The 15750-nt window shown below is 31.4% G+C and overlaps 1 protein-coding gene across 2 annotated transcripts in view; it reads right to left on the reverse strand.

Moving 5' to 3' along the window:
* Positions 1 to 12305: 12305 nt before the first annotated feature.
* The window catches only part of LOC149803050 (hydroxyacyl-coenzyme A dehydrogenase, mitochondrial-like), a 33087-nt gene continuing 29642 nt past the window's right edge, over positions 12306 to 15750 (reverse strand). The window contains exons 7-8 of one of the 2 annotated variants that reach the window (XR_016420123.1): positions 13511 to 14423; positions 12306 to 12925 (exon numbers count right to left, since the gene is read on the reverse strand). Coding sequence is in view for 1 of the 2 variants with exons in the window: in XM_089952608.1 (XP_089808734.1) it covers positions 14302 to 14423 (122 nt within the window). In the remaining variant the exon portion in view is untranslated. Of the gene's footprint in view, positions 14424 to 15750 lie in introns of both variants that reach the window. The other variant, XM_089952608.1, reaches the window with a different exon arrangement.

Here is a 15750-nt window from a genome sequence, read left to right on the forward strand (position 1 = left end):
ATCACACAGTGCGAATCTGACACATGCCTTACATTCTTTACTCGGGTACATTTTCTCTGATGAACACCATAAGCACTTAGAAATAAGTAATATTAATATCAATAATTTTATAGCGATCACCATTATTTAACGATGAATATAAGAAACATGCATTATAATGAAATACATGGAGCAGGGCATGCCTTATCAAATGTTCAGCAAGGAAGGCATATGCAAGTAAAATGAAAAGAAAACGTAGACACAGAAATATTTTTTTCTGCAAGCACAAGCAGACATTTAGAACAACTAATTATTAGTTCTAGTTTACATGGGTTTGCTAACAAGAATCTTTTTAGTCATAATTTTCACTTATTAATATTTGGATAAAGTATAAGTACTGATGGATCTCAGGTACGATATTTATGAAATATGTTATAAAAACGGATTAATTAAAGATAAATGTATATATGGACAGAAAAAAAAGAGAAAAAAAGTAAAAGAAGGTAGTCAAGCAGGTAAATTAACATTTTAAATTTAATTAAAAGAAAGTGTTAAAGCAAAAGTCAAACTTGATGAAAGATCACGTAACTAAATTTTAGATCTATTTAAATATTCGCTTCATTATAAAGATGATATAAATGTAAATCATTACACTATCCTTTTATTTTTTTAAACAAAATATTCTCACTCAATGATGTAAAAAAAGTTCAAGTTAAAGTCAATGATGTAAAATAAGTTCAAGTTAAAATAGAAACAAAGTCATTGCCAATTTATCTTAGAAGAATTTCTTTAGTTTCTAAATGATAGCTTCTTCAGATGTGTTTTAAGAAAAGATAGAACTTTCAAATGGTTTATGAGAACTTGTTTGGTTAGGCTCTTTAATAAAATAAACGATGATCCACACAATGTTATAGTATACACCTTTAGAATAATTTAATTTGCATCATATTCAAAAGACAAATAGTCAATGGAACTATTCTTGAAAAAAATAATAATGTTCCTGATGCAACGAAATGGTTGACAGTAGTAAAAAGAATAAACTTAATTGATGTTAGGACGTCCTCTTCAACACTCTTTAGAGATCTAACCAAATGGTGGTGTTTATTTAATCCACTAGAAATTTTCTTGTTGTAGGTGACATTATTCATCATTATACAGCTCATGATGATAATTTTTCTTTCTGTTTTCATTAAGGCAGTCTTTATACATTCAATTTTTCACCATAACATTGCACTTTATTTTACAAATATAATATTAGTAAAGTCATAATGTATTTTTTAAAACATGTGAATATAACTTCTTTAGTATTTTATGTCATAATTCTTGACATCAATTCAATATTTTCATAAATATTACATCAATTCAATATTTTCATAAATATTTGCTATACAAACTTCTCATAGATAAACAACTGACTTGTACACAATCCTGTTCGATCATGCTGAGCCTTTTCAGCTGTCCTCAATGTATTAGGATTTTGTTTGTAATTATCTATTGGAACAGTCATACTCTCAACACTATAATAAATCTAATGATGATACCCTAAATTTGTACCATACCATCATAAACATTAATATAAAAAAGAACTAACAGAAGATGTTATTGAAAGGCTGTTTGAATATTAAAATAGTTTAGTGAAAAATATCCAAAGTAGTAATTCCAATTGGTTTTAAATAGAAACTTTTTTTCATGTATGTTGATAATATAAATTTTTGAGTTTATGCATATATCCTGTATTAATGTTTAAAAATAATGATAATTATGTTTTAGTTTCACATTTCCAGCAAATCACATATACAAACCTAAAATGCAACTTAGCAGAATAATTGATTTTCATAAATACCCTATTAAAAATAAGAGATATTAATTATTAATATCTCTTATTTTTAATAGGGTATTTATGAAAATCAATTATTCTGCTAAGTTGCATTTTAGGTTTGTATATGTGATTTGCTGGAAATGTGAAACTAAAAACATTAATTATCATTATTTTAAACATTAATACAGGATATATGCATAAACTCAAAAAATTTATACTTATCAACATACATTGAAAAAAAGGTGTTTCTATTTAAAAACCAATTGGAATTACTACTTATTTTTTCACTAAACTATTTTAATATATCAAACAGCCTTTCAATAACATCTTCTGTTAGTTCTTTTTTATATTAATGTTTATGATGGTATGGTACAAATTTAGGGTATCATCATTAGATTTATTATACACTGCTAATAAAATATTCAAGTCTAATTGAACAGCTACAGAACTAATTTATTAAACTTTCTACTTATATTTTCCTTTCAAAAAGTTCAACATTATCAAAAATATACATAGATCTTTGTTCCTTTATATATAAACTTTATATTCGTGTAATTTTCAGAAAACATCTGTGAGTGTTTTTGCTTTGGTTTGTACGAATGAGTCTACATCTTGAAGGATGCTCAATAACAGGTGGTAAAAAGTGGTTTTTCAGATTTTCAAATTTTACTGTCATTTTTATACAACTATTTTTCTTCAATAAAAAAGTTTTAAATTTTCTAAGATTTGTACAAACAAGTTAAAGTGCTACATCTTTCCCAACTATGTTTTGTATTCATGGGTTGTTGGGGTGTCTAAAATTAATATTTTCAGCTGGCTCAAAACTGTTACAACAATAATCAAATCCTTTCCATGTAACCAAATAATATTTTCCTGCCACTGGTGATTTTACTCTGTAACATTTTTACGGTCCTAGATATACCCTTCTGTTTAGTTGTTCACACAATCTTCCCTTAAGTTCTTTACCATCTAAATCCTCTAATTTATGCTGAGTACAATCTCTTAATAGTTATTTTATTAATAGTAAAAAGTTTTTCTGTAAAACTTGGATGAGAGCCTTTACTCTTAAAAATTGACTTCCCAAATCTATAAATTGATAACTATTTTAAAAAATGATTTCATTCTTTTGACTTGATTTCCTCTTGTATTGATTCAACTAGTATAATATCTATAGATAAGTAACAACTATTGTTGAATACATCAATTAAGATTGTAAACATGGATCCATTATCTTGATATTTTGTAAAATATTTACACTGCATCAAAAATATAATTTATCTGGTTTTCTTTCTCTAAGAATTTGTTTCAATGCATATTGTACTTTTCCATTGTTTTTAATTTTACACCTGTCATTTTTTTAATTTTTTTTATTTCATTTAAAATAAATTTATAAATCATTTTCTCTTTTATATACCTTCACATCATCAATATCTGCTTGTCATTAATAATCAACGTTTGTTTAACATCAACATTTCTAAATGGATTTTGTAAAAATTATTTGCCTGTTTCATCTGGTAGCCACTCATTCAATTTTGAGTATTAAATTCTCAGGTTTTTAAAAAAAAAATGAATGTAATTGTTTGATAATAGTGTTTGCAACTAAACGTTTGGATCATGATACCAAAATCTTAATATAACACTCTTCATCCACTTTACAATTTTGAATTATTATTGTAAAAGTATCATGAACAGTGAGAACAATTCTCAAGGTCTTCATTTAAAATATTTGATGAATGTGTTATTATATTCTTTAACTTCTAATATTTGCTAATACAATCTTTAATTGTGTAAATGGTAGTTATTCCAAGCCTGAAATGAGAAAAAGAAAGTTTGGATATTTAAAAAAATAAATTAAAAATAAAGAGAAACATAATTCCTTGATTGAACACATCTGAATAATTAAAATTAAATTTTGAGAAATCCTTATATAAAGTCTATAGTAAGGTTCCAGATGTCAAATAACAAACTGCTGCAGAATGAAGAAACCTGTACAGCCACTTGAAAGAAATTAATTACAAAGTAACAGAAACTTACTGTCAAGTCTGTTTAAAGTTAATAATAGACAATTAACTACATTGCATGAGAAACAGATTCCCTCCCAATCCCTTTTAAATATTATTTCGAGTCAGCCTGTTTCTGTGCACAGACTTTAAGATACATTTACACAAATATTTGTTAACTTCACAAAACTCTGCAAAGTGACTGAACACAAAAACCTAAAATGTAACAACTGATAAAGAACATGAGAATTTACTTGATAAAACTCTAAATGCAAAACTTTATTTAACTGAAAAAGATTTTTTAAAACAAAACTGTTTGTTCACTTTAAAAAAATATTGCACATGCTATGTTTAACATACCAGAAGCTATTCTGAGTTGGAGTGCAAACTCAGGCTGAGGAGTTTATATCACAGATTTGAAGTACTCCATTTCTTTGGAGCTGGCTGGTAGCAGCCTTATTTGGCAAGCTAATAGTAAAGACCAATGTGTCTTTTGATTGGGTAATAAACAGTGACATTGTTCCCATTAACAAACAAATGTTGAAACTTCCCCTGGATCCATCAAAACTGGTTGGTAGCTTCTCACTGATAGGGTGCATCATGGGAAATAAGTACAGTAATTATGTACTCATAATGGAGGATGATGATAATGTGCAGTCTCACAAACACTGGAAGATCAAGTCCTGCAGCTGTCAGTGAACCCTTGTAAACCACAAATTGGTACTCTCAAAGCTTGCTTTTCTCCTACTCGGACATAATGTAAACAATTTTATTAAAGTGACAGGTCTATATGTGCAAAAATAAATAACTGGCACACATCTGATGACATCATTCTTGTCACTCATAGTTTAGCATTAGTTTATTTTGCAAATGTTGCTCTTTGTGTTGCTGCAGATATTATGCTCATCATCATTAAGAAAAATGAATGATCAGTCGCTGGGATACTCTTCGGACTGTTCAGCACTGTATCAAATATGCACTTAATATCTGTTCAGTCGCAAATTAAGTTCAAAGTATTGTAGCATACTGCAAAACAGAAATCATGCATGCAGCTGTAAGAGGCAGGAGTAAAAATCTGTTCAGCTGATATAAAAATGGAACTAATTAATGAATTGCCTGGATAAGCTGATGATCACTAAGCATGACCATGGACAGCTCAAGATACCTTATTCATAACATTAATACAGAAAAACACTAGTGGGTACACATCAATGTTGGTGCCAGACTGATGTTTTAGTGCAATTTAGGGCAAACTGGCATGATCCTAGTCTGATTCTTTGCATAATTTTTGAGTGGAGATTATTCTTTAAAAGTCTAGAGATTGTATTAGTGATGATGCATAAAATGCAATTTAACATCTTATTCACAGGAAACATTTTAAAATAAAATATGTAGCAGGAAATAGTGGTTTTTGAAAGAGCTCTCATATGCCAATCACTTGGGTGCATGTCTTTCACACTGGAAACAATAATAATTTATTTGGAACCCTTGATAGCTGACAGGGCCAACAAAAAGACCCAACCCACAATGTTATAATTGGGGTAAAATTTCTACATTGATTACAACAGAGAATATCAAATGTAGGTACTTTGGAGTTAATGCAGTTGTATGCAAAGAATGCATGTTTTTATATTCAAAAACTGAATCTGAGCCACGAGGATAAGAAATCATCTCCATGATACCTTAGAACTTAAAATGACCAATTTCAATTGCCTAGCTCACAAATGGCACAATATGAAAGTTTTTGTGGACGTGGAAGCTTTTCTGAAACCTACAGTGTACAACTTCAATAGCACTGTATGATCTACATATGGCACTCCTTCAATGACTGTATTAGTGAGTAACCCTTTCCACTTACAATTTTGGAACAAAAATATTGCTGTTGTTGTTGTAGGGTTTAACACCATTTTTCAGCACACGATAGGCTATACATGGTGGCCAGCATTAATGGTGGAGGAAGAACCTGGGAAAACCCCAGAAAGAACCACCGACCCACCTACCCACAAGAAGCTACTGACAAGCTTTCTCACATACCCACATTGACCGAATCCGAGACTCGAACCCACGCAGAGGTGAGATGGCAATGATCCATAACGGAGAGTGCTTTAGGCCACTCTGCCACTCGGGACCCCTCAAAGATATTGTAAAATGATATAGATTTAAATGTGTAGGCATTTAAACTGTGATTATAGTAACAAGTAAGTATATTCCAGTTTGATATTTTCAAATGCCTTTAAATGAACTTATATTTCCCTAATTACTTTGAAGGGTTGCATGCTAATCCTGTATCAATCTGGTCATTTAATATTAGGGATCATCAATAAGATGTTTGAACAAAAAAACCAAGTCACTTTTCATCTCCAAATGACTGTCTACAATTTAAACACTATATACTCATTTGCCAAGACTTTGTGAAGTATGCTTCCCTGGATACGATATATGACCATACCAGACTTTGTGAAGCATGCTTCCCTGGATACGATATATGACCATACCAGACTTTGTGAAGCATGCTTCCCTGGATACTATATATGACCATACCAGACTTTGTGAAGATGCTTCCCTGGACACGATATATGATCATACCAGCTGTTCATTACATGATATTATTAGGATCTACAGAAAGACAAATGCCTTCTTAATAGTGCTGTTGATGCAAGTGCATCTTGCTTAAATCTGAACAAGGTCAACTAAAGGAAGTGATGCTTAATTTGTTCTTTTCAACTGCTGACTGTTGAAACCATCTTTGATAATCTTGATTTATAAGATTTTTAAAATCAGTTGCTGTGGCAGCCATACTCTGGATGTAAGATTGGCACCATCTCATTTTGGACTAACTACACTAATTCAATGTTCCTGGTAAAAATTCCATACCAAAATGACAAATGCATTCTGGAGAATTAGTTACAGGATTTTCAATTTGCTCATTGTGGCATCCATACTGAATGTCTGAGGAGCATCATTTGCATTTAAGACCAGCTAGATATCATAAGCAGCTCTTTGGTGAAAACCCTATGTTGATATGACCATACATTTTTTAGGAGTAGCAATAACATGATTTTCAAGATGGCCACCATGCTGGCCATAATGGATGTCAGAATGGCATCATTTTCATTCCAAATCATCTAAATACCACAAGAAATCTTCTGCTGAAACCCAGTGTTAATATAATTTTCCATTTAGGAGGCATAGCAACAAGATTTTTAAGATGGTGGCCATTTGAAATATAAAACTGGAACCATTTTCTTTCAGGACCAACTAGATCTCATAATTAATCTTTTGGAGAAAACATCATGTTACCATCCATTCAGGAGTTGTGATAATAAGGTTTTCAAGATAACTACTGTAGTGACCATTCTGGATGTCTGAGCATTTTCATTTAGGACCTGAACTAGTCTAGAATGTATGTGTGTGTGTAAAGTTTAATGGCTTCATTTAGGACCAACTAGTCTAGAATGTATGTGTGTGTAAAGTTTAATGTCTTCATTTAGGACCAACTAGTCTAGAATGTAAGTCTGTGTGTTAAGTTTAATGGCTTCATTTAGGACCAACTAGTCTAGAATGTAAGTCTGTGTGTTAAGTTTAATGGCTTCATTTAGGACCAACTAGTCTAGAATGTATGTGTGTGTGTTAAGTTTAATGGCTTCATTTAGGACCAACTAGTCTAGAATGTATGTGTGTGTGTAAAGTTTAATGGCTTCATTTGGAACCAACTAGTCTAGAATGTATGTGTATGCAAAGTTTAATGGCTTCATTTAGGACCAACTAGTCTAGAATGTAAGTCTGTGTGTAAAGTTTAATGGCTTCATTAAGGACCAACTAGTCTAGAATGTATGTGTATGCAAAGTTTAATGGCTTCATTTAAGACTAACTACTCTAGAATATGTCTGTGTAAAGTTTAATGGCTTCATTAAGGACCAACTAGTCTAGAATGTATGTGTGTGTAAAATTTAATGGCTTCATTTAGATCCAACTAGTCTAGAATGTTTGTGTGTGTAAAGTTTAATGGCTTCATTTAGGACCAACTACAGTCTAGAATGTATGTGTGTGTGTGTAAAGTTAAAACGGCTTCATTTAGATCCAACTAGTCTAGAATGTATGTTTGTAAAGTTTAATGGCTTCATTTAGATCCAACTAGTCTAGAATGTATGTATGTGTGTAAAGTTTAATGGCTTCATTTAGGACCAACTACAGTCTAGAATGTATGTGTATGCAAAGTTTAATAGCTTTATTTAGATCCAACTAGTCTAGAATGCATGTATGTGTGTAAAGTTTAATGGCTTCTTTAGGACCAACTAGTCTAGAATGTATGTGTGTGTAAAGTTTAATGGCTTCATTTAGGACCAACTACAGTCTAGAATGTATGTGTGTGTGCAAAGTTTAATGGCTTCATTTAGGACCAACTAGTCTAGAATGTAAGTCTGTGTGTTAAGTTTAATGGCTTCATTTAGGACCAACTAGTCTAGAATGTAAGTCTGTGTGTTAAGTTTAATGGCTTCATTTAGGACCAACTAGTCTAGAATGTATGTGTGTGTGTTAAGTTTAATGGCTTCATTTAGGACCAACTAGTCTAGAATGTATGTGTGTGTGTAAAGTTTAATGGCTTCATTTGGAACCAACTAGTCTAGAATGTATGTGTATGCAAAGTTTAATGGCTTCATTTAGGACCAACTAGTCTAGAATGTAAGTCTGTGTGTAAAGTTTAATGGCTTCATTAAGGACCAACTAGTCTAGAATGTATGTGTATGCAAAGTTTAATGGCTTCATTTAAGACTAACTACTCTAGAATATGTCTGTGTAAAGTTTAATGGCTTCATTAAGGACCAACTAGTCTAGAATGTATGTGTGTGTAAAATTTAATGGCTTCATTTAGATCCAACTAGTCTAGAATGTTTGTGTGTGTAAAGTTTAATGGCTTCATTTAGGACCAACTACAGTCTAGAATGTATGTGTGTGTGTGTAAAGTTAAAACGGCTTCATTTAGATCCAACTAGTCTAGAATGTATGTTTGTAAAGTTTAATGGCTTCATTTAGATCCAACTAGTCTAGAATGTATGTATGTGTGTAAAGTTTAATGGCTTCATTTAGGACCAACTACAGTCTAGAATGTATGTGTATGCAAAGTTTAATAGCTTCATTTAGATCCAACTAGTCTAGAATGCATGTATGTGTGTAAAGTTTAATGGCTTCTTTAGGACCAACTAGTCTAGAATGTATGTGTGTGTAAAGTTTAATGGCTTCATTTAGGACCAACTACAGTCTAGAATGTATGTGTGTGTGCAAAGTTTAATGGCTTCATTTAGGACCAACTAGTCTAGAATGTATGTATGTTTGTAAAGTTTAATGGCTTCATTTAGATCCAACTAGTCTAGAATGTATGTGTGTAAAGTTTAATGGCTTCATTTAGGACCAACTAGTCTAGAATGTATGTGTGTATGCAAAGTTTAATAGCTTCATTTAGACCCAACTAGTCTAGAATGTATGTATGTGTGTAAAGTTTAATGGCTTCTTTAGGACCAACTAGTCTAGAATGTATGTGTGTGTAAAGTTTAATGGCTTCATTTAGGACCAACTACAGTCTAGAATGTATGTGTGTGTGTAAAGTTTAATGGAATCCTACTTATGCAGATTAAGAGAAGAAGCAATGACAAATTTGTGATAAGACTGAAGGCTGTCAGATGATCAGCAGTCCATCCCATAACCTCTTCTGGTTAATAGCTAATAATGTCGAATATCATTTGACATTTTCCTTTCTGATCTCCTTATTTTGTCCATGAAAGGTGTTGCTAAAAAAGGACAGGTGTTACTGATAAAAAAGGACAGGTGTTGCTGATAAATAAAATCAATAACCAATAATGTTACCAATATGAGGAGGAAGAAAATGATATAATTAATCAAGTGACTGTAACCTTGTTGCCATATATACTTGCTTATAAGTGAAGTCCAACTGAAAACTGCAAAGATCCAAATCTGCTGACACATAATGCAAATCTGGACCAATGCAGTTTGCTAGGAGTAATTAGTAGAACAAACAAGACAAAAAATCAATCTGCCAGTATGTAATTCACAAGCTGATCAGGTTCTGTGTTGTTTGCAGTTGGACTTTACTTTCAAGCAAGTATATATCATATTTATGTAACATGACAATGTCTGTTGGAATTTAGATGCCACAATTTTTTCCAATCAAAAAAAGGATAGCAAAACTTGACATATCTGTTGACTTAAGAAATTGCTGATGTCTTATAAAGACGATTAGATTAATTTACAAATGTGTTATGTACTAGTGATACATCAAAACTAACTGGCAGATAAATGTTCACTAATGATATAAAAAATATTACTGAATAACGTTGTAACAGATGGAAGTATTTAACATTTCGGATTAGAAAAGACTATGAAGAATTTGCAAGAACTTTTCAAAAATGTTGAATGACTGGACAATTTCTTTCTCAACATCCAAAGCTTTAATGAAGTATGTACCCCTTTCCAGGTATCATGTGATACAAAACCTTGAACAATGATCAGCACTAACCAAACATTTACATTATCAGAAAAATAATATACAGTATTTAATATGCCAGGTTGTATTTTGCTGTGTTGATTATTTACACATTCAAGTGTCTTTAATAATGTAAAAATTTGTCAAAAAATAATGCTTTTCTGTTACAATGACAACACTGACTGGAGTGATTGATATAAGGAGATAAAATGAATGCAATAGCTGATAAAACACAACATATATTTACAGCACCAGAAGTGTTGTTTATGGGTCTTCTTCTTTTAGATGTAGGCCTTTAATTCTAAAATCATTCCCACGGTTTCTTCGAAATAATGACTTAACAATGAAACGTTGTTGGGAATGCAGAAGAAATTTACCAACAAAAGAATAAGACATATCATAATACAGTATGATGAATAATAAGATGTTGGTAAACAGATGGATAAATGGGGCATTGCCATTGTAAATTGGCATGAGATGAAATCAATTGGGGGCGGTCTTTTGTTTTTTTTTATTAAAAGACACAAAAAAACTAATTTTTTCTAGCAAAATGTTTCTTGATGAATACTTACCCAATCAAAATACCTTACGAGAACTAATACTACCTTGCAAATCCAGCCCTCCCAGACAAAACTTTAAGCTCAAGGGAACTAAAAGTTATCAGCCCACACAGGTGCGGTCAAGCAGAGTTATCTCCCCTGTCTCATTTGATATTATGATTGGTGGCAAAACCCAAGAATATCTCAGTTACTACTGGAGCAAGCTTTTTATATGGGTGTAACTGCAGGGAGGCTGAGAGGGTGTATGTGTATTATGATTGGGTAAGTATTCACAAAAAAACATATCTTACTAGAAAACACAATGTATGGAAACAGATGGATAAAAGGGGTGTTGCCACTGAAAACTGGCATGAGTTGAAAATCATCTGGGGTTGGACTCGTGTTAGTTATTTATTAAAGGATGCAAAAAATATATTTATTTCCTAACACCACAGAAGTATATAGTTAAAAAATATCTCTAGTTGCTTCATCAGCACTGTGAAAAAAAGAGCCCTATAGTAAACAAGGTAATCAACTTTTCTCCTGAAAACATCTTAGTTTAGTGATAGCATATTAGTTTTTGTTTCTTTCTCTACATCTGAGTTTACAGGATACATTCAAGAGTAACTTGTTTGATATTTGGAACCACATTGTAAATTCATAGGGGATTTAAGATTTTGCTAAATTAAATACATAAAAGTTTTGGTATCAATTAAAGAAATAATTTGCTCTGTGGAAACACTTGTTACACCTGTACCCTAAAACCTCTATTACTCATCTCTAACTCAACTAGTTTCCTGTTCGCCTTCTTTCAAGTATGTTTTAAAAATGATCATTTCGTATGTAGCATTACATGATATTGATATGTGTACAAAATATATTGTACTGGAACATGCCATATTTTGTCAATCAAGTTTACAGTGAAAATAAAAAGAGAAGTAAAAAAAAAAATTAAATGACAACAAATTAAAAAGTAGCATGTAAATAATTAATAATCTTGTACATTATAAAAGATAATCCATATGTAATTTTTGGACTGGTGCTGGATATAATCTTTGTTTTGTTTCCAATAAAGAAATCTATGAGTTATGGTGCATCATGTTATATCAGACAGGTCATGTTTTCTTGTTAATGACATTCTCTCCACAACTTACAGAGGAAACAGTGTGCCTACAAACTCAAGGCAAGAAAAATGAAGAAAAAGGTAGTGAAACTAAGAAAACATTATTGACAGTTTTTCTCAACCTAAAGACTTTTAACTTTTTATTTGGTTTTATAATACACAGCAGCCCTTCTTAGGAAAATTAAACATCCCCACCTCCAGATGGTTTATTTTTTCAAAGAAATAAAACATATTTTGTTTTGGGCTTAGGACAGTATCCATATAAATAATGATTTCCTTAAAATAAGGACAAACGTAGAACAAAGGCTATTCAAAACAGAAGGAAAGAAAGAATAAATACTGTCCGGAGTTTTACAATAGTATCCATTTTTATTACTTTCACAAAACTTATTCAGAATTCCGATTGGCTAAACAGCTTACACATGCTCAACAGTAATAAAACATCTATAATGATCAACAACAAATTTGGATTAAATAACAAATCATGTATTTAGAACAGATATAGCTTTTATAATCCATGGTCATTATGAAATATATGATTTCATTCAGTCTACAAACAGATACAGCTATTATAACCTGGGGTCATTATCAGATATATAAATTATTTCATTTAGTCTACAAACAGGTACAGCTATTATAACCTAGGGTCATTATGAGATATATAAATGATTTCATTTAGTCTACAAACAGATACAGCTATTATAACCTAGGGTCATTATGAGATATATAAATTATTTCATTCAGTCTACAAATAGGTACAGCTATTATAACCTAGGGTCATTATGAGATATATAAATGATTTCATTTAGTCTACAAACAGGTACAGCTATTATAACCTAGGGTCATTATGAGATATATAAATTATTTCATTTAGTCTACAATCAGATACAGCTATTATAACCTAGGGTCATTATGAGATATATAAATTATTTCATTTAGTCTACAAACAGGTACAGCTATTATAACCTAGGGTCATTATGAGATATATAAATGATTTCATTTAGTCTACAATCAGATACAGCTATTATAACCTAGGGTCATTATGAGATATATAAATGATTTCATTTAGTCTACAATCAGATACAGCTATTATAACCTAGGGTCATTATGAGATATATAAATGATTTCATTTAGTCTACAATCAGATACAGCTATTATAACCTAGGGGCATTATGAGATATATAAATGATTTCATTTAGTCTACAATCAGATACAGCTATTATAACCTAGGGTCATTATGAGATATATAAATGATTTCATTTAGTCTACAATCAGATACAGCTATTATAACCTGGGGTCATTATGAGATATATAAATTATTTCATTTAGTCTACAATCAGATACAGCTATTATAACCTAGGGTCATTATGAGATATATAAATTATTTCATTTAGTCTACAATCAGATACAGCTATTATAACCTGGGGTCATTATGAGATATATAAATTATTTCATTTAGTCTACAATCAGATACAGCTATTATAACCTAGGGTCATTATGAGATATATAAATGATTTAATTCAGTCTACAATCAGATATAGCTATTATAACCTAGGGTCATTATGAGATATATAAATGATTTCATTTAGTCTACAATCAGATATAGCAGGCAGACATGAGATGTCATCTCTTTTGATTTCACTATTACTTGTTCCATCCATCCCCTGTGTTCTCACTTAATCCAAAAAATAGTACAGCAAACCCAAACTATGCAAAATCATTACATAAGACTTCACTATGTTGGATGGATGAGATTGACAAGTACATGCATACTGATACAGAATATTTACCTCATACAATACAAGAGTGGTTTTATTAGTGACTATATCAAGAAATGATATGGAATATTTCATGCAAAAATGGTCATTTACTATCTCTTTTTGTCTCACTGTATAAGAACAAAATTGTTGTTGAGGTCACAAACTGGGTATAAGGCAAGTTGAATAAAAAAAATGACTGGATGACAACTATTTTGGACTACATCAAGCTGTTTTGTACACAATGGTTTTCAATGTAGAGACTTGTCAGCTCAAATGAATCATAATTTTATGTTTTAATTTATTACAGCTTTGCAAAAATATGGACCCATATAATTTAAGTACTTGAATTTTATATGAACTTTTATATTGGGCAGTTTGACACAGCATAAGATTTCATACTGTACTGATTCCAGACTAAAGTAACCAGGATGAGTTGATCTCTAATAAGACCGAGCTGATTTCTAATTAGACTGAGCTGATTTGTAACCGTATCTACTGCAAAATTCTGGTAATTTGATAGTCTTGAAGTTGGGCTAGGAAAACAATAAGATATGACAAATTTTTCATGAATAGAGTGGTTATTTATTTCTTTTGTTTATAGAATCCTTCTCCAGTCTTGTTGCCAAGCTTGCCTTCGGACACTAGCTTATCCAGCAAAGGACTTGGCATGAACAGAGGATTGTCTGGATATTTCTTGTGCCAACCTGTTGAATAAAGGAAGAAGGAATATTAAATAAAGAAATAATACTAATCTCATGGATGCATCCAGTTAGTTCAAAGGTTGGTAGTGTTTGTTTATCTGTTGTAATATAGTCTTAATGAAGGATATTGTTACCCTGCTTTCAATGCAGTGTAATGGGTACAGAAACTTGTATATAGAGTTACAATATGTGATGACTGGATTGAATGAGGTCTTTGTCTTTTATTCTTATTGGGTTACTGGCTTTTCTGGATGAGTTCATTATAAAATTATTGTAGATATTAGTATTATTTTCTGCTTTGTTTTACTGTTCTTAAAACCCCCACGATTCTAAATGTGCCACAATCAATGACCTCAACATCTGTTCACTTTAGCATTTCTCTTAATTATTTTATCAAGTTGACATACTTATTATTCATGTCATGGTTCTGATCAAACTAGTGAGGCTACCTGTAGGGAAATGAAGCTAACCATATGGAAATGAATATATGACTATGATGTGTCCTGCTGTCAAAGTAATACCTATTCACAATGCCAGGCCATTACATGCAGAGGAATGAATGTTATATCTTTAATTTGTTTACTTCAATGAAACAATGAGAATACCAGACTAATGGTCTTGCCTTTGGCATGTACTGATATAGTGAAACCTGTCTTGAAAGACCACTCCTATGTGAGACCACCTGTATTGAGAGACCATATTCTCAATGGACAAATTTATTGATTATATAGCATTGTGACTTGTTATGTGAGACCACCTCTCTTGAGAGGCCATACCTTTTTGGCAGAAAGACTGGTCTTTCAAGACAGGTTCTATTGTATAATGCTTATTAGACAAGAAAATATCAAATATCTTCTGAACATACCGTAAAATGTATAATGCTTATATCAAGCTATACTTGAATCTAAGGGAGAATTTACTTCTCAACTTAACATAGCAAAGCGAGAGCTGAACAGGATGACATTTACATTACTTTATCTTCAAGAAGAAAATTCTAAATATTGTATTTATATTATAAACACATTTACAGTGTAATACTCCAAACATCACAGGGCCAACAGCATGACTAAAAAGTACTTATGGGAATCACCATCAACCACCTAAATATACGAACACAAAGAATACACTGGGTTTAGTTGAAATTCAACCAGGAGTTGCCCTCAACTATTCAAATACACTGAACATTAGTTGCAAATGTCACTGTCATTTAAATTTTTCTACATTATCATTTGATTCCTTCCCTCCTGAGTACCTCAGATATGAAAACCAACAGACTGTCATGATAGGGGCAACATAACTACAAACTGTTTTTTCATTTTCACTCAGCACC

Source organism: Sinohyriopsis cumingii, chromosome 3 (genome assembly GCF_028554795.1).
Source record: "Sinohyriopsis cumingii isolate HCF-2022 chromosome 3, ASM2855479v2, whole genome shotgun sequence".
Classification (NCBI taxonomy): Eukaryota; Metazoa; Mollusca; class Bivalvia; order Unionida; family Unionidae; genus Sinohyriopsis; species Sinohyriopsis cumingii.